Source organism: Hevea brasiliensis, chromosome 9, assembly GCF_030052815.1.
Source record: "Hevea brasiliensis isolate MT/VB/25A 57/8 chromosome 9, ASM3005281v1, whole genome shotgun sequence".
In the NCBI taxonomy this organism is placed as follows: Eukaryota; Viridiplantae; Streptophyta; class Magnoliopsida; order Malpighiales; family Euphorbiaceae; genus Hevea; species Hevea brasiliensis.
In genome coordinates this window covers 9,327,423-9,355,354 of record NC_079501.1, presented here as the reverse complement: position 1 = coordinate 9,355,354, position 27,932 = coordinate 9,327,423, and the positions used below count along the sequence as shown (strand labels likewise).

Sequence of the window (27,932 nt, the reverse complement as noted above, 5' to 3'; positions counted from 1 at the left end):
TCTTTTGGAGCTCAATCCTTTTGCCAACATGGCTACGGAAGATTCGGTGCTGTCAAGGGAAAAAGTGTTGATCTCTCTCTGTTTTTCAACTCGCAAAGCCATAGAGTAGGCTTTGTTGACAGGTGGGAATGGGTCCATGAGCAGAATTTGGTTGCGAACATGGTCATAAGATGGGTTCAATCCCGTAAGGAACTGAATCAATTTTGTATTATTTTCCATTTCTGCAATTTTCTTCAAGGCTCCACATTCACGAACTAGAAATTGCTTGAGACAAGCTAGTTCATCCCAAAGCTTTTTTAGCTTATTGAAGTAATTTATGAGAGACATATTACCTTGGCTAAGAGAGCATATCTCTCTGTTGATTTGATATATCAAGGGACCGTTGCTTTCACCAAATCTCTGGGTAAGCTCATCCCATAAATCCTTGGCAGACGATGCATATAGAAAAGCTTCTACTATTTCTTTTGACATAGAACTTAGTATCCAAGAGATGACCATGCTGTCGACCTTGAGCCATTTCTCAGAATCTGGAGAGGTATCTGCTGGCTTTTTGCAAGTGCCATGGATGAACCCAAGTTTATCATTGGCCCTTAATGCGATCAACATGGATCGACTCCAAGCGAGGTAATTATCGCCAGTGAGAGGGACGTTGACCAGTGACATGCCTGGGTGATCAGAATTTGATAAGGTGAACTGGTCATGTTCTGTTTCTTTCTTGGATGTGTTAGCCATGGTGGAGTAATAACAGGTACAGAAAGATTAGGTGTATTTTGAACGATAAACTAATGTTGTCGAGGTGGGATCTTTACTGCTCTGATACCATGAACAAAATGGTTTCTCTTTTTTCTGTGTGATAATTTGCTATACAAGGTATATATTTATATACATAGAAAAATGATATAGGTAAATCTACAGATTTCTTAATATCCTTGATTTGATATGATGATCCTTGATTTGCTTCTATAGATTTCTTAATATCCTTGATTTGATATGATTTGATATGATGATCCTTGATTTGCTCCATGAATTTCTCTGATTTCATGATTGGATCCAGCCATTGATGTTATCAGTGGGTCTCTCCTTCTTTCTTCTCTGGTGGAGTGTATATAGTCATTTTGTCTGCTTTTTTTTTTTTTTTTTATTGCAGACGGTTCTTTATCGAAGGAGTTCCAAGGCCTTGCATGTGCCCCTCCCTAAATCCTTTTGCTTCAGCAAGGGGTTGAGTTCTGTTTTACTATGGGTGTTAATCTAGGTTTACTTCTAATCCTTGGGTTTATTGTTGTTAGGTACCTTCCTAGTGACACTAACAATACCACCTCGGATTTGTGAGCATCCGGTCTCTTATAGGAGCACTGCCTAATGCCTTTGGATTTGTTGTGTTCTTTTGATCGAGCAGTGCTCTGCATGTTTCGTTTCACCGTTGAACTTGGGCTCTATCTAAGCTAGAGTTGTTTTCTTTTGCGGGAGGAGGTTAGATGCATTTCTCCAGTCTTTCCTCATGGGTGGAAGCCTGCCGCTGATCTCCTATCAGTTTCCTCTTCAACTCGAGCCACTAGCTGAGCATGGCGTCGGTAGTTTCAACTGGGTCTCTTGCCTTGTTTGACGGCGCTGGGAGCTTGAGGATTGAGTTGTTCTTTCGATCCTAGGGATCCAGATGGGATGTATGGGTTCCTGGACCGGGGTGTGTTAGATAGGGCCCTTTTTTGTGAGCTTTTATTTCCTGTACTTTGTTGTATTGGGCTTTTGAGCCTTGTTTTATTAATGAACTATTATATCTTTGTTAAAAAAAAAAAAAAAAAGATAGAATCCATGTCATATGTAGCATTGGAATGACGAGGGAAATTTTACTCTTCATTAATTGGACGTTATGTGAATCAGCCTAACTTCAGACCCAACCAATCACCCAACAAAGGCATCTATGCACCCTACGAAAAGCTCAAGTCCAAGAAACCGAAACCCTAGATAGGCAAGAATTCCTCTCACAGGGAAAGGAAAATGCTGCCGACCACACCAGATACTGCCACCGAAGAATTGTAAAGTGAGGGAAGCTCAAGGGGCGCTCAAGACTTTTGGTAGATTAGAAAAACCTTGGTACCATTCCTCGTGATGTTGGTAGGCTGAAACAAAAATCCATCAAACTATGCCATATAGTTCTCTTATCTTACGTCGTCAAAGAAATTTTTTTTTTTTTTAATAGAAGAATGAAGGATTATGAATTCAAACGTAACATCTACTAAGTAAATGATATACTTTTAACAATTAAATTAAGTTAGATTAGGCTTATCAAAGAAATTATTAGAATATCTAAATTTATTATATAAGGTACCAATTTCCCTTTAATTTCAGAAGATATCCTTACTATTCTATTGTATTTGCTGACTGAGTTCCATATTTAATACTCATATGCCTGAACTCTTTTTAATTGGCAAATAAATTCCATATGATTAATAAACTAAACGAAAATAAAATAAAATAAAATAAAATTATAGTAATCAGACTATTTCCCCAAGGGTATATAACAATAATATATACGGCAACCTTTTATTGGTTACTTGATAAACCATTTTGATGAATTCTTATAACTTAGATACTATCATTAAGAAAATGAATTTTTTTTTTTTTTGAAAATTTCTTATTTATTAACAAGTATGGTGTTCTCTCAATGGGCCAGTCAACTGCATCGGCCGGAGTATTGATCTTCTTGTATTTCAGTATTTGGAATAATTTGCAAGTTATTAAAATAATAACATAAATGCATGGATTTCAGCAATGTCAGATCCAAGATACGAAACTCATCTCTAAGCCCTTCATTTGTTCATAAAATAGAGCATCTTTAATATATATAATATTTCTTCTGGCAGATAAACTACCATCACCATCACAAAATTCTATTAATAATCCACTTCTCACTGGTCAAATGAGCTAATGGTAATGTGATACTTTCTCTCTCCATCGTAAGCGATTTTCCTTTTTTCCTCATTTTCAGTTCACCGGAGAGAAAGAGAGTGCAGTAATTTATATATATGTCAAAACTCTATAGTGATATCAAAGTGGTTGTGATTTCTCGAATTTGAGTCTAAATTAAAGTTATTTATAATTTTTTTTTAAAGTTTGTTAATTTCAGAAAATATCAAGAGACCTATTTATATACAGATGGGCATGAATAAATTCTCCATGAACATGCACATGATCTTGTTCCCTCCTCCAACAAAGCTATGGGACATTTCCCCTACTAAGTCTACCCCATATATATAAGAATTATAGCAATCTATCTACCATATAAAATCCAAAATGAATAAATAATTGAAGGAACTGCAGCACACAATAACTGCAAGAAACAACAGGTACGTTGATTATTACAATCATTAATTAATAGGCAAACCATTAACTCTAAACAAACCAGACATAATCAAGTCTTGCAACTTAAAAAAGACTCTTCATTTTTCCCTGTCCAAAGCGATTAATACTCAAGCAGTAGTACATATATAAAATATATATTAATTATGTAACAAACCACGACCATTAATACTGAAACAACCCCAAGAACCTGCTCAATCCATCTGCATGCGATTGCTTTTGTACTTGTCCTGCTTCACACTTTAGATAAAAGGAGCAGGCTCTGGTTGCTCGATCACTACTTCAGCATCTGTTCTTGAGTTTCTCCATGGCTTTTGGTGCTGAATTCCAAATTAAAGAAAATTAAAAAAAATTTCAATGATTTCATTAGCTTTTGCCTGAATTAACTACAATGATTTGGAAGTCAATTATTAACTTAATTAATTAATATAAGAGTGTCATCAACGAAAGAGTAATTTACTTAATTATTTTATTACTGATTAAAAGGTTAACCAGGTCTCAAGTTAGTGCTTTTTCTTTTCCATCTTTCAAGATTAGCTAGGTTAATTAAGTACTAACCAAGTCCAGTTGCATCGGTTCCTTTCATAATACGCAGCCGCTTGCATGATTCGGCAAACATCCTGAGGTTGAAACAAAGAAAAATGTTAATTTAATTAATTAAAATAATAATAAATTTTTTGTTAATATAATTATATAAGAACTTACTCCCATGGGACATCACCCACTAGCATCCAGTCACCGTCCTTATCTTCATAAGTTGGAACATAGTCAGTGCCATTAAGAAGATCTACGAGCTTGCTCTCATTCAGGAAATCTTTCATTCCTTGGGATCCACAATTTCCTTCAATCAAAATTAACACGCAAAGAAGCAGCCATCTGAGTGATCTAATTACTCAAAAATTACTATCAATTACATTAATTTGTTCATATATACCTATAGTGCTGAAGGAACTGAACATCTTTCCTAGGGCATGAGAGAGCTCCTGGTAGCTCTTGTACATCTTTAAGTCTACTTTTCGGAGGTAAGGTGCCCCATCCATGCTAACCTTGACAAAGGTTGCATTGAGCTTCTGTTCACAGTCCTCAGTGCTACTCTTTTGGACAGAAAACATGTTCTTTCTGAAGGATCGGACAGGAGGCCAACCAACTACTTGTGCCCTAAAATTTCACACAACAAAATTTTTTATAATTAAATATATACTATCATCTTTCATATTTAATGATCTTTAATTAACGTCCCAAACAGCATTTAATTGTTTTATAAGTGAAGGTATTATAGAGAGAATTACAGAAGCAATGGAAAGTGACAAAGCAAGTCAATGGAATTAAAGATACGTAGCTTTTCAAAAAATAAATTGATTGGGTCAAAATGAAAATGAATTATCTACGTTAATCTGTTAATTGGGCCAATAATTGCAAGCCACTGGATTTTTATTTTGGTTCTTTATGAGAAGGGCATCGATGTTGGACACAGGACCACTTTCAGGGTGTACCAACTGAGCTAAATAACGCAATTGGTTAGCTACTGAAAGTTTTGTTATAATTTATGTATCCTCCAATATTATAATTAGTTTATTTTTTTTAATAAGCCAATATTATAATTAGTTGTTTATATATTTTGTCTATTGAGATCTCAATTCTTACCTTATTACTCAAAATTTTCTTTCCTTATTCTTGGAAACCAGGAACTACTAATTATTGTGGTTTGCATCATTAAATGCATGGCTACACAAACTTAAATTTATATAGACAAGATCTACATGTAAATCTACTTACTGGCTTTTAAATTTGCTATAGTATGAAAATTTGCCAATGGTGATTTATGCTAACAGTAACTTCAATTATTTTCTTTATTCTTTATGTATCTATTTTTCTCCAATCATTCTCGCAGATTACTAGATGAAATTTACTTAATTCATGGAAAATACTTCTGTGGAATTCTAGATGCATATACTTGAAGTGCATCAACTAGCAGCTAAGCTAGAGATTAATGTTGATAAATCTAAGTTATGTGCATGTGCTAAAAGCTTAATTAGCATCAAAACCAGAAGGATTATTATAGAAACTGTTCTCTCTCATACTCACAAAGACGTATATTACCTAATCAGATATGTTACAGAAAAAAAAGAAAGACAGAAGGAAAGAAAAGGGAAGGGAAAACAAGAGACTGATTAAGTTAGATCAGAAAAAGAAAGCATGCAACTTACTTAGCTGGAGGCTTTTCTGGATCAGCAGCGAGAAGATGCTTCTCTCTTTGTAACTTGCTGGTATTGCCATTTTGATCGATCCCAGGGTCTTTGGATGAAAGATTAAGCTTCAAATCCACAGTCTCAGAGAAGCCTCTCTTCCTTGCCACCTCTCCTTCGCTCCCTCCACCATTATTTCCCGGCAACCCTAGCCTAAGCTCAGTCTCCTCAAACCCCATCTTTGCCTTGTCTCCTACTTCCATGGCCTCTGTGCGTTATGGTTCTTGAAATGATTGAGAAAATGGGAAATGTAATGAAAATTGTAATAATAATAATAATACGGAATAATCAAAGAGAAGCTTTTGTGAAGAGTTTGAGTCGTTGGGCTTTATGGGTATTAATATGCATATGTAGGGGTATGCTTCCCTTGTTTTTTTTAGGGTCAATGCGTTGTTGACACGTGGAATCTTTTCTGAGCTGGAATTTGAAAACTTTGCTGGTTTAGGTGACGACACGGTGATGCGTAGGCTTCCCATTGTTTGTGGTCTGTTGGCTTCGATTTCCATTTTCACTACTGCTTGGCCTACCCCATTTATTCCCTTGCTTCCCATTTTACCATTCTTAAAACAAGCCTTTCACTTCATTCCTAAACATTCAATAACCTTGCAATAACTTATATTCGTCAACAGTCATTTCATTTTTCCTTTCAAAAACTAATTACTATATATTTAAAATTACTATACAAAACATAATAATAATAATAATAATAATAATAATAATAATAATAATAATAATAATAATAATAATAAATCGAATCTGCTAGGAATGTGAAATTTCAGTGCTTTATTTGTACATTTCTAGGAAAGTTCAATTACCAAATTTAAGTTAATTTGTAGGTGGCCATATGGTCCTGAATTAATGAGACATCAATTAGAAAACATTCCTAAGATATAAATGGTGTAGATGTGCTTATCAAAGTTAATATGCAAATTTATTTTCAAGGGTGGCCGGCCCCCGTGCTGTGACTTAATATTAAGTGCTATATATATGTCGCATGCCTTTCCATTCATCGTGTTCTGTGGCACACAAACAGCTCACTAATACGTATCCCATCTACATTTTCTTACGTTAATTTCAATGCTTTGAGATTCAGCCATTACATTTTTTCATTGATTATATATACATATACCGACTATACTAACTAATAATATGCCAAAGTTGAGTTGGTAAGTGGGATGAATCTTGAAACTCTTGCCGAATCAGTAGCAAAATTTCGACATTTCTGCCATCTTTTTTGGTTATTTTTGTACGTATTTTAATGCATCAATTTATACTTGCATATATAAAATTGTACTAAATTAAATTGTAAATCATACATAAAAGGATACGACACTGTGTTTTAAAATGGTGACTTAATTACAAAAAAAAAGTATTGACTGGATAAATTTCAAATGTTTGGGTTTATTATTTATTTTATTTTAATTTTTTAATTTTAGACAATTAAATTGAACATTTCAAAATCTAAGAAATTTTATTCAACATCTAAATTAGAATTTGATAAATTATAATTTAATTTCTGAAGTTTGGTGAAACCTTATAACTTAGTCCTTATAATTTCAAGGTTAAGTAATTTAATTTTTGAGATTTAACAAATTTATAATTTAATTCCTTAATATAAACTTTATGTTAAATAGTATAAGATATATATATTATAAAGTTAAATTTTTCTTATTGTCAATAATTTTTCATAATTGTTTTGAAAATTTTATTAAGTTTTGTGAAATATGTTTTTTAGATTTTAATTAGTGAGATTTTGATTTGTTGAAATAAAATAAAAAATTCTTACGCTAGAAAACAAAGATCCGGTCACGTTGGATTTACAAGCTGTGATTTGACATGTAAAATCTCTTCCTGAAGTTTCGATCTTTACTTTTCTAGTAGTTATGAGTTTATCTGGAAATAGGCTAGTAGATGGAGACAGGCCTTGACTCGATTATAGTCTGTGACGACTAGATTAAGGCAGAAAAACTTGTGGCTTTCTATTTCTCTCTCTTATAAAATATATAAAACTAAGGATATTTTGATAATTTTTATTATAATTAATGGTCAATGGATAGTGGAATTAAGTTGAAAGTTCTACTAAATCTTAGGAACTGAATTGTTCAGTATTGAAAATATGTGAACTAAGTTTTAAGTTTTGCAAAACTTTAAGAACTAAATTATAATTTACCTATTAGAATTTGGAAATAAAATTTGGATGTTGGATTATTTTTTTTTAATTTTAAAAAATTTAATTTAATTATTTAAAATTAAAATATTATAATAAAATAAACAATAAGCGTAAAAATTTAGATGCTTAAAAAAAATAAAACGTAAAAGTTTAAATTTTTTTAACCAATTGGAAAAAAAAAAGGAGTTGTGAGTAAATTAAAAGACGAGAAAAGAGCAGCAAATCCACGGTCATAATCTGCAACTACATGATACGTATAAAGCTATATATACCAAATTCTAGTGGACAACAAAGATGACGAGCTAGATTGCAAAATTAGACATTGTGTTTAGGTCTTTCTTTACTTCAAGAAACAGCTCATATGTGCATCCATATCTTCCCAAGCAAATCAGTACTCACTTGGGATCAAAATAAATGTTAATTTGGTAATTTTAAATTTTAATAAATCAGCCAATAAGTAGGAAGAACTCGAATGTAAGATACACAATCTCATTGTATGTGACGTACAATTAATTGTACTAAAAAAAACTAAAAACAAATCTCTCTTCTCTTCTCTTCTCTTCTCTTCTCATGGATGGTTGGCTGGGAAGGGTGGGACCCAAAGGGTAGGTAAAAGCATGTGAGTAGATTCAATAGAAGAGGCCATGTGAACCTGTTGGGTGTCATGGGGCTATGTCGCCCAAGTGTCCAGTCCAATCCCATGTGCGCCGCTGCAGGGCATCCCACTTACCAACCCTATTTATTTCTTATTAATTAATTAATTATCATCGACCATGGAAGCCAAGTCTTCTCCAATGAAGATCTGCTCTTCTTTGTACTATGATTATTTCTGTAATATCCTGACACTTGTTTACGCTACAATCTATCATATATATATATATATATATATATATATATATATATATATATATATATATATTGGGTCCCAAGATGATTACACATTAATTAATATTATTTTTCCTTTTTCTTCAACTTCTTCTTTCTTTTTTTTACATTTCTTTTATTTTTTCCTGGGTATATAGAATAATGATTCAATGATTTTTTGATCAGAGACTGTTAGGTTATCCATTGGGCGGTGGTTATATAGGACACTAAAAAAACTGTAGGTCAAATGGTCTTAAGGTTGTAGAGCTAAGAGAGAAGATAACTCACAAAATGAAAGAAAAAAATATGGTCAAATTAAGAACGTATTGTGATGAAGTAGCTATGACTGAGAACTCCAACGGAGCTAGCTAGCTTCCTGCTAAAAGAATGCACACTTCACTCCCTACTCCCAAACCTAAAGTTGAAGTATATTAGTTGTTTTAAAGTGCCTGCATATCTATCTTTTGTCACAATAAAAAAGGGAAATTAATTGAAAAAAAAAATCAGAAAATGCATTGTCATGAAGTTGTATATATAAAGCTAGTTGTATATATAAAGCTAGTTGTATAGGTTTTTCTTTCATGCCAATAATATTTTCTCAATGACATTAAATGATTCCTACCAATAATCGTTTATATACTGGGGAAATTAATGCTCATCATTCATCAGTCCAGATGCAAAATATTCCTCTCTGCTGCATGTTCAAGGCCTAGGGTTTAAATTATCATCACTGAAACGCCTGTAGAGAAGAGAGAACAGAAAAAACCTAATTTTTCATATACAGTGAAAGATCTACAACTTATATATGCATGCGAACACATAATGAATTAAAAGGAGGATCAAAGTAAATAAACTGAGGATATCTAGGCCAGCTACTAATTGCATGTCTCTACTTGTGTAGATATAATATAAGTTTATAAACTTCGAGCTTCATTAATTATTTACAACCTGAAATAATAATAATAATATAAGAGACTAATTCTAGATTAAATGAAAAGACAAGTGTAATAAATGACATACTCATAGACACACGAATCTCATACTTAATTTTCTTGAATCATCAGAACAATTAATAAATCTGAATATACATGGCATACTATGAAACAGTTGTAACACCCCAAATTTTATTATTTATGAGTATTTTTGATATTTTAATTTTATTTGAATTTTAGGAATTTTTTTGAGATTTTTCGGATTTTAAAAATCGGGTTCGATTTTCCGAAAATATAAACTTTGATGATTTTTAAAAATTAATTTAAAGACCACGTGGCAAAACTAAAAATATATTTAGAGTCTACGATTTTTAGTTTTGAATTTTTTCGAATTTTTGGACCTCGAAATTCAAAATTTTGTATTTCGAATCGAACCGGACGGATCGGAGATTCTCTTTTCTTCCTCTTCCTCCCGCGCGCGGCTCCCCTTCTCTCTCTTTCTCTCTCTCCTCCCCTCCTGCGCCCCCCGGCGCCTCCTCCCCCTCCCTCCTCTCGCGCCCGCCCCCACGCATCCCGGCCGCCGTGGGCGCCCGCCGCGCGGAAAAAAACCCCCGCGCGCGCACTGCGCGCCCCCACCTCGGCCATCCGGCCCAGTCCGATCCCCGGTCCGACGGGTCTTGTGTCCAAAACCATCTACTCGGCGAGCTTTCCATAGACACCAAGAACGCCAAATCCATCGAGCGGATTGTCCGATTTTAGCTCGGGAAGATTTTAGCCCATTTCGACTTTTGGGCTAAATTTCTCGAAACCTGAATCACGAGGAAACCGAGGCCACCAGCACGCTCCATTCACATAAATTTAATTTTTGAACTTTGCGGTGTATTTTCGAGCATTAAATGAGCTTAGAAAATTCTGAAAATTTTATGTACTAACCCCGTGTTATGGGCTTCGTAGGTATCCTCGATTAAATTCGACAGTTGATCGCAAATTTAAAAGTCTCGGTGGACCGAGGTTTTGGCTAGCCCCATTGTCGACGCCCCGAATCGGCAAAGGTAAACCCGAACCTTGTTTTTACGTAATTTTCTAATGCTTAAATAGGATTAAAAATCCATAAAATATTCGTGGTAGCTTAGAAAATTACGATTCTTTTGAAATAGCTTAGTAATATTGCTAAGGACGCAAAGTTTTATAATTTTTAGAGCTTGTTTGGGCAAAATGATCAATAATAAGGACTAAATTGAAATTTTGCGTATTGTGATTGATGACTGATTTGATGGGGTGATATGATTGAACTGTTGATATATGGATTGTGAATATGGAAGTGCGTTTTTAGCCCTTTTTGCAGTCGGGGGTAGGTCAGGGGTAGGGAGACTTTTTCTTTTCTTTAAGACGACTTGACTTGATATTTTTCTTTGTTGTATTGAGTCAAATTTATTAAATAGATGTAATGTAATTGTCGTAAAATATTAATTTTAATAATTTCGATATTATTATATGTTCGCCCATGCATCACTTATATGCATATATTTATGTAGTTAAACTCTAGGCACGAATTATGTTGCATTGATAAAATGTGCCATGAGTGTTGTTGTGGTAATTTGGCGTGTGATGTGGTGTGGACTATGGATGAGTTCTTCGATGGGACCCGGTAGACACGGCTTGAGTTCTTGGGACCCCGATTTGGTATTTAAGTGGAAGTCGTTCTTTTGGATTTAAGAGAGGGATCGGCCATATATTATGAATGATGTTACGAGTGCGTGAGTGCTCCAAATTACCTTTTGATGCTATGATGTGAATATGATGATGATGTTGCATTTCACTCTACAGTTGCATTAGTTTGGATAGTTATAGAGATTATAGTTAAGATTGATATTTTACTCTGTTCAAAAATTTTGAGGATATTTTGTTTTAACTGCTTTTCTACCTCGCAGTTGTTTATCAATATTGTGTAATTTTAATTACTCCTAGAATTTCCGCATGTGTTAGCGATTTATTTTAATTTGAATATTTTTATCACGTTGGACCGTAAACTTAAATATGTTATGCATGTTGATGGATTGGATGAGGAGGCTCCCATTTATTTTATGTTGATGAGTATGTGGAGGGTGAGTTGAGTATTTATTGTGTGAGTCAAAACTTCCCGTTGGAAAGTCATTTTATAGGGACTTCTGTCAGCCTTTAATGAATAGTTTCGTGACAACAGTGATCCTTTTATAATAAGTTGATGAGGGTTTAGGCTCAAGAAATAGTAGTGATGATATGGATTCTTGTGGCAAAGAGAAGAGAAACGAAAGGTAGAAAATATGTGGACGTGCGGGTGGCTAACAAATTCAGAAATGCTGAGGTTTGGGGGGATGAAGGTGACTGGTTCATTGACTATGGAAATAAATAGTTGGGTATAATGATTAAAGGTATTGTAGCTACCCCTACTCAGATACCAACCACGACTTATCTGGGCTTGTTTTTGTCTGATATCCTGTCCCACTTTTTCATGCCAAAATGGACCACCCTTTTACTGGAACTCCTCAATGTTAGGTTTGGGCTTCTTTCACCCTCTCTGCTTTGGGACCACCATTCTTCCTATTATTACTACTTCCATTTCCATCCACGGGGTCCCTTCAACTCTATTGGAATCAATCACCTCCACCTCACGTGTGCTTCTGAAGATATGCCATTGCCAGCCTTCGATCGATAATACTTGCTTCAAAGGATTCTGTGAATGATACATATCCACAAACAAAATGCTGCTAATATATATAACTGCATAAATCAAAACCTACTACTAATCAAAGACACCCACAAAAGAAAAACAATAACTTCGTCTTCAAAGTGGATAATTAAACGATTGTCATGTATTTAAGATATTTAATTAGAGGTTTGGAATTTATTTCATTTAGATGTCAAATTATAACGAATTAACAATTGATAAATATTGGTCACTTAAAATCTTAAATCATTAACCACTTGTTTTGGAAAAATTATTCTTAATGGCATGTTTATTAAATACTCTAGATCAATAATACGAAATCGAAAAAAAGAAAAAAGAAATTGGCTTTCTAAGTGTTCAATCCAACGAGCTTCCAATCAGAATTAAAAGAAAAGGGGAAACCCTCATGGATAAAGAAGTCAAGCTTTAATTACAACAGGAGATAGTAATAATAAAATTGGATAAAAGGGGAGGAATTAATTGGATTAGAAGAGACGTGGAAAGGAGATGGTGATGGTGTACGGACGCAGAGGCTAAGCAGAAAACAGTGTGTGTGGGAGAGGCATTTGGGCCTATTAAGTCCAAAATATATAAAGTTGTAGCATCACGTGTGGCGTAAGGGTTGAGGCCCACATCTCAACATCAAAATGTTTAACTCGTCACACGTGCACTTCACTGATTTGATGCTTTTTTTTTGTATTTTCTTCCCTCCCTAGTAAGTTGCTAACCGCTACCTTACCCACCTCCACCTGCTGGAAGCATTTGCTTGTAGCCCACAGTCAATGGGCAGGAAGAATTGTCAAGTTAATGAATAATTATGTCCACAGGAAAGCTTTTTTCTTTTTTCAAAATTTGTTGAGAAAATTCTGAGATTATTTAAAATATTTTCTTAGAAGTTAGTTTTATCTTTGTTCCATAAGAATTTAAATTAAATATATAAACCTTTTTATTTCAAAGTATATATATATATATATATATTGAATTTTTCATGCATAAGCAATTTAATTCCACACTTGTGAGCCCTTAATTTGCCATGCATTGCCCGTTTTTATGATGTGCGGGCCATCTCTGAGTTGTTTTCTTTTGGAATCATATAGCTAATAGCCAATAGGGGTGTGTGCGTGTGCATGTTCTGGCTTTCTAAAAGGCCCATACGTACTTAATGTTGAGTTCAAGCTACCTATATATTGTTATCCACCGGCAAACCAACTTGGGTTTGGTTCATTTCCAACCAACCACACCACACTGCCTTCGACTATGTGAGCCATTTCAAGAATAGGGCAGTCTCCCCTTCCCATCCTTCCCTTTTCTTTTTGTTAGTTAGTTCATTTTATGTTGTCTGTTATAGTTTACTTTCCATTATCAAAATTCATTACGAAATGGTATATATTAGAATTATCTTTAATTATGTGAAATTATAAGGTCGCTCAATTATAATTTTTTTTTTTTAAATCAAATCTCATTCCTTCGTTTGGATAGAGAGAAATGGAGACAAGAGAAAAAAAATTTAATTTCTCCAATTTCTCTTGTTTAGACATTAAAGAGAGGACAGAAATAAGAAGAATAATAAAAAAAAATCTATTTCTTAAATCTTTTTAATTTATCTAAAATATTTTCGTTCAAATTAAGTAAAATATAGAAAAATGTGAAAATAAATTCATTATCTATATTAAAGTTACTTAGTTGTTATCTGTAATAGATAATTATAAAACTATTTTTTGAGCTATCATTTACAAGTTTAAATTTTTAGGTTGAGTAGTTAGACGCTCTATTTATTAGTTAAATATTTCAATATAAAGCAAAATAGGCATGTGATTGTTTAGGCTTTTGGTGAGCTTTCAGGTGTGAGGGTATAATAAAGAGATATAAAACTATTATTAGAGCTCTCATCTACAAGCTTAAACTTTTATCTACAAGTTTAAACTTTTAAATTGACTAATTTCTTGATATTATAAAACATAAGAAAAAAAAAGAGAATATAATAGTTATTTTTTTTTAAAAGAGAAATTATATTTCTTTCGTATTCAAATAATTTATCCAGACAACAAATTAAACTTTATTCTATTTATTTCCCTTTTATTTTTTTGAATTTTCCTTAATTCTCCATCACAATAAAGGATTAAAAAAAAAGAAATAAAAAAATAAAACGCTGGCCACTATAATGTGAAGTGAATTAATTACAAAAGGAAAAGCAAAAACCATGCAATGACATGCAAATTAATATTATAACAATTACTTATAAGAGGAGTCTCTCAATGGACAAAGTCACAGTCCGCACATTCTTATAGAATTTGAAGATATTAGCCCACAGCTGCCATGACAATCTATGTTACTATAATTAATACAAAACCCAAATTTGCGGATGATACTAAAAACATGTAACAACCAAATTTTATTACGATATGCACAAGGAAATCATTTGTATACCACAAGAAAAATAATTAATTCTTGCTCAATTGTACACCACAAGACTCCATATCCTTTTGGTTATGGAGTCTCTTACAATCGTGTGAAAGCATTACAGCTAAAATGTGATATTTTTCTATTTTTTCTATGGTGGGACGTCTTCTTTAAATGTGAGAAGTAATTCCATTCACCTACATTTCTTTTGAGTTTTATTTCTACCAACTATTTATTTATTATCATCTCAAAAAATAAAATTATTATTTATTTTATCATCGTCATATCATATATTAGATGCAGGAATAGGGAAAATAAAATAAAAATTAATTAATTAAACATATTTTAATTTACAAAATCAGTGATTAATAAAATTAAATTTAAAAGTAAAATTTTCCAATTTATTTATGCATGCTCGAATTAAAAGTGACCCCGAAAGAAATGATCATGAGCTGACACCGCCACATGGCACCCCCATGTCATGCATAACCCACAAACCAAATCACAAACAAGGAAAGGGTCCCACTCAGCTAGAATCCCACATGGGCATGCCATGCCAATCAACTACACCCACGTGGGACGCTCTTGGTCACGTGGGATGTCCCATCAAACCTCTTCGTGATCCAAAGTCCTTCGATTCACTTCTTATAAGATCACATCAAAGCCGTTGATCCTTGGTCCACAGATTTGAATGCTGTCTGCTGTGCTTGTCTCTGCTTTGTCTCCCTCACTTCCAGCATTCAACTCCTCGGTGTTCCTCAGTGACAGGCAACCAGATCTGTCCTGTCATAAACATAAATGATTTTCTATTCACGCGCAATCTCAAGCGCGTTTGAAAGGGTCCCATTTAGGAGACCCAATCTGTCTCGCTGTCTTCGACTGATTGGTCGTTGAGAGAGTGCGTGGACTGAAAACACGTGGGTTTTACGACTTGTCATCAATGAAATTCATGCACGGAGAGAATAACTAGCCTAGATGTTGTCCCTTGTGAATGCCGCTATAAAATCAATTGTCCATTGCGCCTTTATCATCAATCCAAGTTTCCCTTAAAAATCTGATTCGAAAACACAAGAAAATTTTCCTGGAAAATCTAGTTCTAAATCAAAGTTTTCAGTAAAGGGTACCTTAATTAACAGAAGTTGTAACTAACAGAATCGGTTTGAATCAATGGCATACGAAGGCGATCTCAATCTGAAGGCGACAGAGCTAAGGTTAGGGTTGCCAGGGAGCGATGAACCTCGGAAAAAATCCACTCCTAGTGTAAGGAGCAACAAAAGGGCCTCACCAGAAATATCAGAGGAGTCTAGGACCAGAAGCAATTCTAGTGCATCGATTGCTGAAAATGGTGACAGGGATATTTGTGCACCTCCGGCCAAGTAAGTTCTTTTACGTTTCACCGATACATATTTAAAACAAGAAAATGAGTTGGTGGATGAATGAGTATTAACTTTGGTACGTGTTGGCTATTGATGGGCGCAGGGCACAAGTCGTGGGATGGCCGCCGATCAGATCTTATAGGAAAAATTGCTTTCAAACGCAGCAAAATGAAGCTGAGGGTACTTGTATGTACGTTAAAGTAAGCGTGGATGGTGCTCCTTATCTGAGAAAGATTGATCTTAAAGTGTACAAGAGTTACCCAGAGCTCCTCAAGGCCTTGGAGAACATGTTCAAGCTAACTATTGGTAAGAATTCACAGATTTTTAATACGATATATAATTAGGGTTTTTTTTTTTTTCCTTTTATTTTTGTTGGTGATCTAATTCTAATGAGTTTGTTACTTAATCCTCCAGGTGAGTACTCAGAGAGAGAAGGGTACAATGGATCTAACTATTCTCCTACTTATGAAGACAAAGATGGTGACTGGATGCTTGTTGGAGATGTTCCATGGGAGTAAGTTCTCTCTCGCATAGCTTTCTTGTCTTACAAGGAGCACTCTTGTTTTATCTATTCTCAAGACTCACAAGGGTTTTTGTTCTTATTGCAGAATGTTTATTTATTCCTGCAAGAGGCTGAGAATTGTGAGAGGATCAGAAGGTAGAGGATTGAGGCATTGAGCTGTTCATAGAAAGCTGGAGAACATATAATCATATATCTACCAAGATGCAGCTAAAAAACACAGTGATTCAGAGGAACAGACATTAGTCTTGTGTTCCGCGAGAAGTCAGGTCTCTTGGAGATTACAGGAGCAGATTGATCAGATCATTTTGGAATTTTGGCTTTCGTCCTCTGGATTTTTGATCTTATTAATTTAAAGTTTATATACTGGGAAAATAATGAAGCAGCAAAATTTTCGAGATTCAATTGTACAAAGGGGAAAAAAAAGCATTATTACTTTATCTTTACATCTCGATATGTATCATTTAGGAATACAAAGACAGAATTATACTATTTTCTTTTTTCGAGAATTAAATGCATTTCAATGATAAAAAATAATAATATAATGAAGATACATGTTACCATTACACAAAACTATGCTTTTGCAATTCATTTTTTTGTTTGGATTCAAGCCGTGGCTACAAGACTCTTGAATGTGATATGATTTTGCAACAAGGGGACAGGGATTTTTCAGCAGGGTTCTATACACAAGAGTATTTCTTTCTGAATGAATTCACTTCAAATCCTAATTAAATAGATTACTTTATTAATTCTGTATAAAGATAATTATCAAACTGGATCATGAATTGCCGAGCTCATTATATTCTTGTGCTTCTTCGGACAAGCCGAAGCTTTTTCTTCAGTGGGTTCCCTTTTCTCCCACCGAAAGTGTGGGCTTCTTTCCTTCCCCAACCTCTAGAAGGGGTGTAGACATGTTTTGTGGGTTTTGTTCTTGAAATAGCAGATTCAGAGCTTCTCGGAAAGGGATTTAATATGGTAATCTGTTTCTATGGTTATATGGGTTTGATGTGGTTGGATGCAGGTATTGGCTTTGGGAGCAGATCCAACGAGAGGTGACCAGAGGATTAAGAGCTGGCGTTTTAGATGCTATTGTCGGTGCTCCAAGGCTGAAGGAGAGTGAGATGCCATACCCTCTATTTCTCTTCCATCCTAAATCGATGGTTTATAGAGCACAATATTCCTTGAAAAGTGATGCTCTGTTCATTTGAGTTATTGGGTTTCCTCTTGGTTCTATTTAGTTGTTTCAGCAGCGCATGATTCTAAGGAAGCTTCTTTTCTTCTTGGTTTCCAGCAACATCTCTGGTTCACAGGTTGTCCGACGAACAGCGTTGTGATTTCTTTGATCTATGTTTGGTAATGGGGCTAGGGGCTAAGGTTTTGCGGTTAAGGATACTGAGCCTCTATTGGCGGCCCTGCTAATTGGTCAGAGATGCTAATGGGTAAGGGGTTCCTGTATAATCTGGGCTTTGACCTTCTCTTTGTAACTTTGCCTGTATTGGGCTTTAATGCAATGTCTCTTGCAATTCACAAAAAAAAAAAAAATTGCCGTTGAGTTACATGCTAGATAAGCTAATCAAAACATGTTTCATGCTTATGTGTTGGGTTTGAAAGAAGAAAAAACTAAGAAAAATGAGAGAGATTTCCACTGAAACAGAGATTGATTTCTTTCTTATTTTCACAGCTATTTACCTCTAACAACTTTCACATTATCCCTCCACGCTCTTATATCCAGCAGATACTTCCTTTTTATGGGCAAAGGAATGCCTTTTGCTAATCAACAAAGCCCATACTTACATCATGCTTAGGTATGGCTAAATTGCTTTTCTTGTATTCAAACTAAAAATCTCATAAACCTCCAACATTATATCCAAAGAGTTATCCCTGACGAGCTATAGGAGAATAGAATTGTTCTGAATTCTGATGCAGTCCCATATAAAATGTTAATTGGCTTGGGAGAGAAGACGGAATTGTGGGCAACTGCAAAATTTCCATAATCATAAAAGTCTCCTACTATCAAGATCGAGTTACACTCAGTCTTGGCATGTAAACACACACACAAAAAAAAAAAAAAAAAAAAGCATGCAAAATAAGTCACTAATTGGTAAATATTTCCAAATTATTATTTGTTATTTAAAAGAATCATGTGCCGTGGAGAGAAAATGAACAAACACACACAAGTATAAACAGGGCAGCCCTCCGTTAAAAGCCTGAACCAGATAACATATAAATCAACAATAATAGAAACTATAATTTAAATTTTTAATAAACAATAAGGAAAAAACACTTTAATTCATACATAACTAGTTAAACAAAGCTGAAAGGTATGGGAATTACGATGACCTAGTCCAAAGCATGACCTTACGCAAGGACTATTTTTGAAGAACGACCAAAAGCTCTAAGCTGTTAAAACACGAATGAGCATGGCGGTACAATAAAGACCAGGTTTGCCCCATCCATCTTGTTGACAAGTGACATCTGCTGCTACACTGAGTCAGGAAAGATATGCTTCCTTTTTATTATTTGTCTGGGTTAGTTTCACTTTGAATTCCTCGGAATCTTGATATTCATATAATGAGAAGGGTATGCAAATATCACAGCTGCTTATTACCATCAGACAAGATGCCCAGACATTGTCAACCCAAAACCAAAACTAATTATAAATTATTAAGTTTTTAAATTTTCAAATTTTAAAGAGTTTTGTTTGTGGTGCATATGTGGTGGAAAGAAGAAGGAAAAACCATTATAATGACAAGAATATTTGAACATGTTCCAAAAAGTTCAGAAACTACAAAGAATTACAACTTTCAAGCAATAGATTCCACATTGCAGCCTATACAAACAAAGCCCATTGAGGCGTTCCAAAAATAACCTCATAACAAAATGAATATTAAGCAGAGACACTGCAACATATGGTATAATATTGGACAAACAGCACCATGAATTAATTACTAAAAAGGCATGAAATCATCACTGGCCATTCCTGATCACGAATGGCTCCCATTCTTTCATCCGATAATGTCACCCACGAATTAAGCCTGGGTGGGTTGTACATACCTTCAACCCATAAAGCCTCTCCAGTATCTTTATGCTGGAAATCAGGATATTTTGGCTCCTCTGTAAATCATAAGAAGTAATTGGGATTAGAATCTGATGGTTGAAGAATCTGCAACACATAAACAACTGAACAATCAGTTTCAACTCAATATAATATTTGCGAAGAAAGTTCTAAAGCAAAGGACTCTAATCTAACTGGCTAATTTCATGAAATGCTATAAATGAAAGACGACTGATAGAATAATCCATATTCAGTTAGTAGGTCACACGAAGGCATTAATACACGACTGATAGGCATTTTGCCAAGGTAAATCAGTATCCATATTCAGTTATGCTCCCACAGAAGGATGTATCAGATATGAAGAATATTGTGGTAAAGTAATGCTAGACTCCGAACATTTTCCAACTAGAAACAGAGAGGACTACCTTGTTCTTTCTATTATCCCAACACTCCAAAGGATTAGCAAAAGGGCTTGATATAGTTCTTCTGTGGATCCTGTGCAGTTTGCAGCGTCATTGCCAAACTTGTTCTGCCAATAATTAAATATCAAATAACATGCACATGACAATTTCACTTTTTTTTTTTTTTTAATCTGAGACCATGTTTCATGAAAGACATAACTTGCTTCGGTGCTATCAGAATCACGATCATATGATGCTGCTGACACAGAGTTCCTTCCAATAAAATACAATTGCTGCACCACTACGTGCAGGAGGTTGAAACAATAACAATCCATTCATTTCACTATTGCAAAAATAAAATATAAGTGAATGTATGGTCACGAATAAAGCACTTTGCAGTGGATCTGCAGCTTTCCATCATCATTTTCCATTATATCTGAAACCAATCGACCAGCAACATATATTTGGTGGCCTTTCAACATGCCCAGAAGCAACTTGTGCCTGCTCATCCCAGAACGTCTAACTGATCCTGTGAACCATCAATTTCCATTTTCCAGACTTTAGTACCATATTTTGTATTCTACCAAGTAATTAGAATGTCATGAAGCAATCATTTTATGTCATAAAAAAACAGGAAAAAATATATGTAATGCACACATATGAGAGAGTGAGAAAGCACATACAGTATCGTATGGTATAAAGTAAATTCCAGTACATACAAGTGGTATTCAATGAGAAGGAGAACGGCTCATATATGTAAGCTACAACCATCCAATCCAAACTGGCTATTGAGTGGTCATGCCACTAAATAGAGATTTCCTTTATTACACCAAACCATTACTTCAGTATCTCAATTTCCCCTCCATTATTCTTTGCTAGCTTTCCAAGTTTCATACTTAGGAAGCTTAAACAAAAGCTCTTCTAAAAATTAACTTATTTCAAAACCCCAAAACTCTTCACCCCTTCCCTGGTCATCAATTATGGTATGACAAATGCTAAATACAAGCTGTACCTAATACCAAAACGCAAAAATAATTCTCTGATAACCAAGCATGCAAAATTTGAAAACACAACGCTAGAAATACATAGTCACTAGATCGTCTCCTTGGCGATTTTCCTGACGGCGAGTAGTGTCTACGCAAGGACCTTGCGACAGGATAGGTGCTTGATTTTTACAGGGGTCCCAACAGTACTGATGAGATGCTATGTGTTACAGAGCTCCTTATTCCATGGAATCTCTGCCGGTTTAGCATACTCCACCACCTGATTGAAGCGGTTGTCTCTGTAATGAACCGAGCATTTCAAGAAGCGATTGAAGCGAAATCGTACAACATCTGCCGGAGGCTAAGAGGACAAGTGAGTTGAGGACAAAGCAGGGCTCTGGGCATCGGCGATAGGGTTCCCTGCAGCACAGAGGAAGACGTTGCTGCAACCGGAGGACGATGAAAATTGATGGGCCTCAGCCCAAATGGTTGCCGGTTTTGCGATTGGCCCAACTCCATCGTTTTCTCTAGTGGCTTGAATGGTTTTGGGTTTTGCGTCTTCTTCTTTTCCTATATGTCTGATTTCTGAGGATGAAAGGGTTTGGAATAAATATTGATGGGCCTCAGCCCAAAAATGGGGGACTGAATGATGGGCCCAATCGATGTTTCTGTGATACGCAGTCACCGAGTTACGCATGCTGTAGGAGTTAAGAACTAGGTAGTGGGAAGCTGCTCGCCTGACTTCATTCGTTTCTCGGTTTTCTGGTATCAGAATCGGGGATTTCTATCTTCTTCAAAGTGAGCTCAGCGTCCTCGAAAATGCTAGCTCGTCTCGCCTCCGTGCGTCTCCGCGAGATCCGTCAAGTTTTCCGTCAAGCCCCTCAGGTTTTCCCTTTGATTTTCTCTCGTTTTCCCTTCTTTCAGTCATTCTTTTTGATCTAATTACTTTGTTTCTTTCGTTTCTGCAGACATCAAGATCCTTCTCCACTGCCTTAAACTACGTGAGTACGAGCGGTTGCCTTTATATATTCCCTTCTTTTTTTTTTTAATTTTAATTTTTTTTACAAAAAATATCTTGTGAAATTGGTGATTATGCAGCACATTGACACTCCTGATAATAATCCGAATCTTCCATGGGAATTCACTGATGTAAACAAGGAGAAGGTAAAGTTTGAATATCAGTATAATGCGTTTTAATTTTCTGATTGAATTTGTTTATTTTTAGTAAAGCTTGATTTTTTCTGTAGCTAATTTGCTAATCGGTGAATGTATTATTTATGGAGATAATGATGCTGGTAGCATTTGACTTGAATGGACAAGTAGGTTCAAAATAAAAATAGAGAATGGAGAGTGGGGGAATTATTCACTAGTTTGGTTGATTGATGTACTGGTCTCCTGAACAAGACGCTCATGAGCGTACTGGTTGAAGTTTTAGAGACCATATTTTAAACAAGAGATGAAAATAACCCAAATGTAGGGCTTTTAAACTTGGCTCATTCTGAAACTTTAACTGCCAAGTTGAAGCTTTTAGTGGCCTAAACAACACTCTTAAAGCTAGAGCATCTTCTAGAACTGATAAACTTACAAAGCAGCCCCATCAATTATCATATCTGTAGTCAATATCTTATTCTCTGATGTGATATTATATAATAATATTATAAAGCTGGCTTATTCAAGTAGCTATTACTAAATATTAAGCTTAGAATTGTAAATGATCTGCAATAAATCAACATATGTAGAAGAGACTTTTTAAGTTTAGCTGGATTCTAAATTTTAATAAGCATGTTTTCACTGCTTCTCTATGTGCTTTTGATAAAAAATGTCAATGTAGGTAAGGCATGAATCTTGTCACATGACATATTATTAAATGAAACTTCCTTTAGCTATAATATTCTCTTCCCTTTTTGGTGCGCAGACATTACCATTTTTCCATTTGAAATTTGGAGTTTGTTGATCTGTATTACTTTCTAATTATTTTCAGTATGCATACATATTTGCTTGCACATTCAAGAAGTGGAGGTGTTCTAGATGTTGTGCTGGGTCATGTTCTTGCTTTGTGCTTTAGCTACTTATGGTAGAAGAAATTCCTAATTTTTCCAACCTTTTCATAAGCTGGTCCAAGTTATTAATCTGATGTTTCTTGGGGAGCTTAGTCCATTGCAATTTGCAAGCATAGCTAGAAAAGAATAAAAGAAACTTCCTTAGCATTTTTTTTTAACCTCAAATCATACCTGTTTTAGGTACTAAAACGTCCCTTACTAGAGATCGCCAGCTGTATTTGATGTGTTACTGTCAGTGAAATTTTTTAATTCTGAGTAATCTTCCTTGCAAGAGTGTTCGAGTAATTTAGGACATAATAGTATATTTATAAGTGAATAATAAAGTTCGGTTTGGCTATCTCACCAAAAAGACTTGAGTGTTCACTTTGCTCATTTGCGTCGAGGATTAAAATTACCTGTTTTAGGTACTAAAACGTCCCTTACTAGAGATCCCCAGCTCTATTTGATGTGTTACTGTCAGTGAAATTTTTTAATTCTGAGTAATCTTCCTTGCAAGAGTGTTCGAGTAATTTAGGACATAATAGTATATTTATAAGTGAATAATAAAGTTCGGTTTGGCTATCTCATCAAAAAGACTTGAGTGTTCACTTTGCTCATTTACGTCGAGGATTAAAATTAATTTATCACTATCTAACGGTAACTCTTACTGTAGTGACAATTGTTTTTTGTAGCTTCTTCTCTCTTATGAGACAGGATGATGCAATAGCCTCATAGTTGTTATAAGGGAGAATAGAATAAAACAAAAATTGAGAAATTATCATGGTATGCTGTGGAAACAACTTCTTGTCTTGATACAAATTGAATAGTTTTCATGTTTTCTGAGGATCTTACATTCATGGATCTGCTTCCTATAATTTCTTCAACCAAAGCATTGGTATTTTGATTGGCGCGTGCTTTAATATTGTTTAGATGTTTCACTCTTTAAACTCTGCTGTTAGGTTAAAGAAATACTATCTCACTATCCATCCAACTACAAGCAATCAGCAGTCATTCCTCTGCTAGATCTTGCACAGCAGCAGCATCGGGGTTGGCTTCCTGTGTCAGCAATGGATGCGGTAAGTAGAAAAGGATGCATGAAATTTCTGATTTCGATTCACATGTTTATGAACTTGTACTAATAATTTGAGCTATTCCCCTGCAAGTGAAAAACCTAGTGAAATGCTTTATATTGCATATCATGCATGATGATACTCTGCCATCAAATATAAAATGATAGTAGTTGGTTAGAGACTTAGAGTTGAATAGCGAATACTAATAGTTACATATCGTGTTTCTTTCTAGTTCAATGCTATATGAATAACCTTTTAGTTGAATGTTTTATGAATGCTCCAGGTAGCTAAGATTATTGAAGTTGCTCCTATACGTGTTTATGAAGTTGCAACATTTTATTCAATGTTCAACCGGTCACCAGTAAGAAAATAAATCTTTGACAGCAATCTGAATTTAATTCTTTGAAGTATGCCAATTTGTGGTGGCACAAGCTGCAGCTTACCTGAAACCTCTTTCATTGGATTTTCAGGTGGGCAAGTACCACCTACTGGTTTGTGGCACAACACCTTGTATGATCCGTGGTTCACGAGATATTGAAGATGCATTACTGAAACATTTAGGAGTGAAGCGCAATGGTGAGCTATAAAAGACAAACATGTTGACTGCTTTCACACTACATTTGACCACACATTAAGATTTTGAGTTTTGAAGAATAAAGCTTTGAATTTTTAACGTGCAGAAGTAACAAAGGATGGTCTTTTCTCTGTTGGTGAAATGGAATGTATGGTGAGTCTTTCACTCTGTTTAATGCTCTCAATGTGCTTTTCCAATCAATTTTATGGCTGGTGTTGCTTGCTTAATTGTGGATTCGGATGCAGATAGTTAGAATAGAAATAAAAGGAAACGTTTGGAGAATGTCTTTCAAGTGTCTTTCGAGTGACCATCTTTAATAAGCATGTTATATTCTCCAAATGTAATTTTGAAGTTTTTGTCTGTGTGAGCGTGTGTGGAAATTATAGGTATATGAATGTAGCTTGCCCATTATTCTCAATCAATATATTCCTGTTTGTCCTCATATATGTGGTATTTATAAGCAATCTATGCTTCCAATCTCCACATTGTTTTATTTATAGAAAAAAAATTGAGACTAAGAGCATGTTTGGTAAATTATAATGGAAAGTTATGAAATGCATAGAACAGTGAATAAGAATTTTATTCCATTAAGCTCCATTGTGATCTATTAAAGAGACACTATGATCAAATCCTTCCTTGACAAGATATGGAGTTTTAATGGGTATGGAGGGTTACCCTCGTAGGAGAGAGGAGAGAGGAAACAAGAAATACGGTTCCTATGCTCTGTCTGTGCGTGCATGTGTATATATTTCTCTATTCTCATTGTTGTAATTGACTTGTGCATGGTTTAATGTTGTTGCTTTTGTCTGCAGGGATGTTGTGTAAATGCTCCCATGATTACTGTTGCTGATTACTCCAATGGATCTGAAGGATATACATACAATTATTATGTGGGTTCCATGATAATTCCTTTGTCTTGACAAATTGTACTTTTCTTTCCCGATAGCAGAAAGCTTTAGAAATTTCATGTTGCTTTCTTATACTAATTGCAGGAAGATGTTACTCCAAAACGGGTTGTTGAGATAGTTGAGCTGTTAAGAAGGGGAGAGAAGCTACCGGTAAGACAAATGAGGAGGTTGCTGGAGTTTTTTCTTGTTTGATTAAGGATATTGTTACTATGAAGTTAAACTCTTTTATATATCTATATTTCAGCCTGGCACACAAAACCCAAAACGCATTAAGTGTGGGCCAGAAGGAGGCAACACTACTCTGCATGGCGAGCCAAAACATCCTCCATGCCGGGATCTTGATGCCTGCTAAAGTTATGGTAAATGTTGTCTCCAATAATGAAGCTTGGATGTTTCAAGCTTCCCTGTATGATCCTTTTTGTTTTCTTAATCTTAACCATTCTTTGTATTTGCCTGCCGGCTTGGTTTCTGGCTGATGCTCAAATTTCCCACTTCATATTCAAGTTATGAAATGGCTAAGCAATCCCTTGATGCGCTTGAATTTAAACATTGAGTGGATTCCTTCATATGGTCGTGTGACATGATTGAGAACCATCACAAATTTAATCAATTATCTTCATTTCAAATCAGAAACAATAACAATGATTGATTGTATTTATCATTAAATGTTGCCATTCCGAGGCAGATTCACCTGTTTTCATTGAACTTTTTGATACTAGGTATCTTTTGCACTTGATATTTCCTTTGCGTATGGGTCAGGTAGAAATTATCCTGTTTTCGTTGTTTTATTGAACTTCCGAGCAATTGCACTGGCCTATCCTATATGGGTTGCAACCAACAGAATTGAAAAATGTGAGGATTCACTGTTTATATGGGGAAGTTGGCCATGATATCATGACACCTGGAATAAGAATTTTTAGTGAATGGTGTAAATAGGTTTGTGTCGGGCAAAAAGTAAAAAAAATTATTAATGAGAGTGTTGAAAATGACGACAGACGTGAACACACACTAGTAGAAGTTGGAGCCAGCGTGGAAGTTGAGATGAGTTGCTTATTGGTCAGAATTGGCCAACCGATTTCTGGATTGGGCTTTAGTCAATGGGGTTATGAGAATTAAAGTCAACAGATTGATAGGTTCCATACCACTCATCCCTTCTAGTCTAAACGAGGAACAATACCAGATATTTCACACTTCGCATGCTGCACGAGCACTTTCCATTGCCAAATCCATGAAAAGACTTGCATGCCAATTGTCGTCTATTTGCTTCTCCAGCAATTGACAGTTTTTTCTGACTCTCTCTCCGTTAAATTCGTTTATTCGATTATTTATTTTTTGGACGAAACCAACTTAAGTTTCTTATCCAATTTGTTTTTTGATTTCCCCAACAGGGGAAACCAAAAAGTCCCCTAAGGCCTTCATTATTCATACCTCAGTAATATGAGATTATTCATTTTCATTTTATTTATTATTGAATTATTTTGCATTTACCTAAATTTCGACTTGATGAATTGAAAATTTCATTACACTCTATCTAACGGAACATTATAAAGTATTTTATATTCTTATTAAAGATAGTGTACTAATAAGAAAATACCACTTTATGAATTCTATATATACTAAGAACCAATCCTTGGTCTTGTTCATAGCAACAGTGTACAAAGTTTTTTTTTTTTCCACTTCTTTTTTTGGCTTTTTTTTTTTTTATAAATTTTTTCAAGTTGTTTACTTCTTTTTTACAAGGATGCCAATATACTATTGCCCCTTCACAATTCCACCATGCACCCCATCTCTCCCAATTGCCATTTTCTTTTTACTTTTTTTTTTCTTTTTTCCAAATTTGACAATAACTACAACACTCTTCTTGTAAACTCCTTTTTTTTTTCAATTCTTATATTTTGTAGTTTTTTTTTACAATTTTTTTAAATTGAAGTATAAAATAATTATTTTTTTTTCAAATTATTTTTTCAATGACATTTAAAATATACTTTTTCAAAAAGTTATTTTTTACCCTCTCAACCTCAATAAACAAACATGACTTGTTTCTTTTTCTAATATACACTCACTAATTCTAGATGACTAATATTAATTACTCAAAACTATAATTGGTTAATGATATACTTATTAATAAAAATGTACATTAAATATGAATGCATTAAAAAATATATTAACTACTTTTTAAAATATAAGTGGATTATATTTTAAAACGAATGAAAAAAAGCCCATTTCTATAAACAGAAAAAACAAAAGTTTTATATATTATTTATTTTATTTCTCAGTACCTAATTAAAATTTATAAAATAATAATAGTCATAGTAATAATAATATTATTA

The 27,932-nt window shown here is 34.6% G+C and overlaps 4 protein-coding genes across 8 annotated transcripts; 2 read left to right on the top strand and 2 right to left on the bottom strand.

The window, feature by feature from the left end:
- Positions 1 to 3,329: 3,329 nt before the first annotated feature.
- On the bottom strand, positions 3,330 to 5,923 carry LOC110665445 (auxin-induced protein AUX28). Its single transcript, XM_021825577.2, has 5 exons — positions 5,565 to 5,923; positions 4,292 to 4,515; positions 4,063 to 4,198; positions 3,916 to 3,977; positions 3,330 to 3,677 (listed from the first exon to the last, which is right to left on the bottom strand). Exons 1-5 carry the CDS (start codon positions 5,804 to 5,806, stop codon positions 3,640 to 3,642), a joined length of 702 nt encoding a protein of 233 aa, XP_021681269.2. The 5' UTR covers positions 5,807 to 5,923; the 3' UTR covers positions 3,330 to 3,639.
- A 9,753-nt stretch (positions 5,924 to 15,676) lies between these two features.
- LOC110665446 (auxin-induced protein 22D) lies at positions 15,677 to 17,145 on the top strand. Its single transcript, XM_021825578.2, has 4 exons — positions 15,677 to 16,052; positions 16,156 to 16,358; positions 16,467 to 16,566; positions 16,661 to 17,145. The coding sequence occupies exons 1-4, from the start codon at positions 15,844 to 15,846 to the stop codon at positions 16,728 to 16,730; spliced, it is 582 nt and encodes a 193-aa protein (XP_021681270.1). The 5' UTR covers positions 15,677 to 15,843; the 3' UTR covers positions 16,731 to 17,145.
- A 2,167-nt stretch (positions 17,146 to 19,312) lies between these two features.
- Positions 19,313 to 21,575, bottom strand: LOC110665448 (uncharacterized). 5 transcript variants are annotated; one of them, XR_002496898.2, is made up of 3 exons: positions 20,712 to 21,560; positions 20,053 to 20,557; positions 19,313 to 19,735 (listed from the first exon to the last, which is right to left on the bottom strand). XR_002496898.2 is itself a non-coding variant. In XM_058152758.1 (3 exons), the coding sequence occupies exons 1-3, from the start codon at positions 20,276 to 20,278 to the stop codon at positions 19,591 to 19,593; spliced, it is 279 nt and encodes a 92-aa protein (XP_058008741.1). In that variant the 5' UTR covers positions 20,279 to 21,561; the 3' UTR covers positions 19,313 to 19,590. The 5 variants fall into 5 exon arrangements, 2 of the variants coding, with proteins under 2 accessions (XP_058008741.1, XP_058008740.1); XR_002496897.2 differs by having other exon boundaries at positions 20,748 to 21,559; XM_058152758.1 differs by having other exon boundaries at positions 20,053 to 20,156; positions 20,249 to 21,561.
- Positions 21,576 to 21,687: 112 nt separating this feature from the next.
- LOC110665447 (NADH dehydrogenase [ubiquinone] flavoprotein 2, mitochondrial) lies at positions 21,688 to 26,149 on the top strand. Its single transcript, XM_021825579.2, has 10 exons — positions 21,688 to 21,896; positions 21,980 to 22,012; positions 22,110 to 22,175; positions 24,010 to 24,126; positions 24,404 to 24,481; positions 24,591 to 24,696; positions 24,801 to 24,847; positions 25,507 to 25,584; positions 25,687 to 25,752; positions 25,847 to 26,149. The coding sequence occupies exons 1-10, from the start codon at positions 21,831 to 21,833 to the stop codon at positions 25,952 to 25,954; spliced, it is 765 nt and encodes a 254-aa protein (XP_021681271.1). The 5' UTR covers positions 21,688 to 21,830; the 3' UTR covers positions 25,955 to 26,149.
- Positions 26,150 to 27,932: the final 1,783 nt, after the last annotated feature.

Excerpts from the sequence above, each read along its gene's own strand:
- LOC110665445 (XM_021825577.2), bottom strand. The coding sequence starts at position 5,806 with ATGGAAGTAGGAGACAAGGCAAAGATGGGGTTTGAGGAGACTGAGCTT. Across the intron at positions 4,516-5,564 it reads CCAGAAAAGCCTCCAGCTAA|GGCACAAGTAGTTGGTTGGC; the intron begins GTAAGTTGCATG and ends GTGAAATTTTAG. Across the intron at positions 3,678-3,915 it reads AACCGATGCAACTGGACTTG|CACCAAAAGCCATGGAGAAA; the intron begins GTTAGTACTTAA and ends TTTGGAATTCAG.
- LOC110665446 (XM_021825578.2), top strand. The coding sequence starts at position 15,844 with ATGGCATACGAAGGCGATCTCAATCTGAAGGCGACAGAGCTAAGGTTA. Across the intron at positions 16,053-16,155 it reads ATTTGTGCACCTCCGGCCAA|GGCACAAGTCGTGGGATGGC; the intron begins GTAAGTTCTTTT and ends TGATGGGCGCAG. Across the intron at positions 16,567-16,660 it reads GTTGGAGATGTTCCATGGGA|AATGTTTATTTATTCCTGCA; the intron begins GTAAGTTCTCTC and ends TTCTTATTGCAG.
- LOC110665448 (XM_058152757.1), bottom strand. The coding sequence starts at position 20,363 with ATGGATTGTTATTGTTTCAACCTCCTGCACGTAGTGGTGCAGCAATTG. Across the intron at positions 19,736-20,052 it reads GGGATAATAGAAAGAACAAG|ATTCTTCAACCATCAGATTC; the intron begins GTAGTCCTCTCT and ends TATGTGTTGCAG.
- LOC110665447 (XM_021825579.2), top strand. The coding sequence starts at position 21,831 with ATGCTAGCTCGTCTCGCCTCCGTGCGTCTCCGCGAGATCCGTCAAGTT. Across the intron at positions 21,897-21,979 it reads TTTTCCGTCAAGCCCCTCAG|ACATCAAGATCCTTCTCCAC; the intron begins GTTTTCCCTTTG and ends TCGTTTCTGCAG. Across the intron at positions 24,482-24,590 it reads CAATGTTCAACCGGTCACCA|GTGGGCAAGTACCACCTACT; the intron begins GTAAGAAAATAA and ends TTGGATTTTCAG.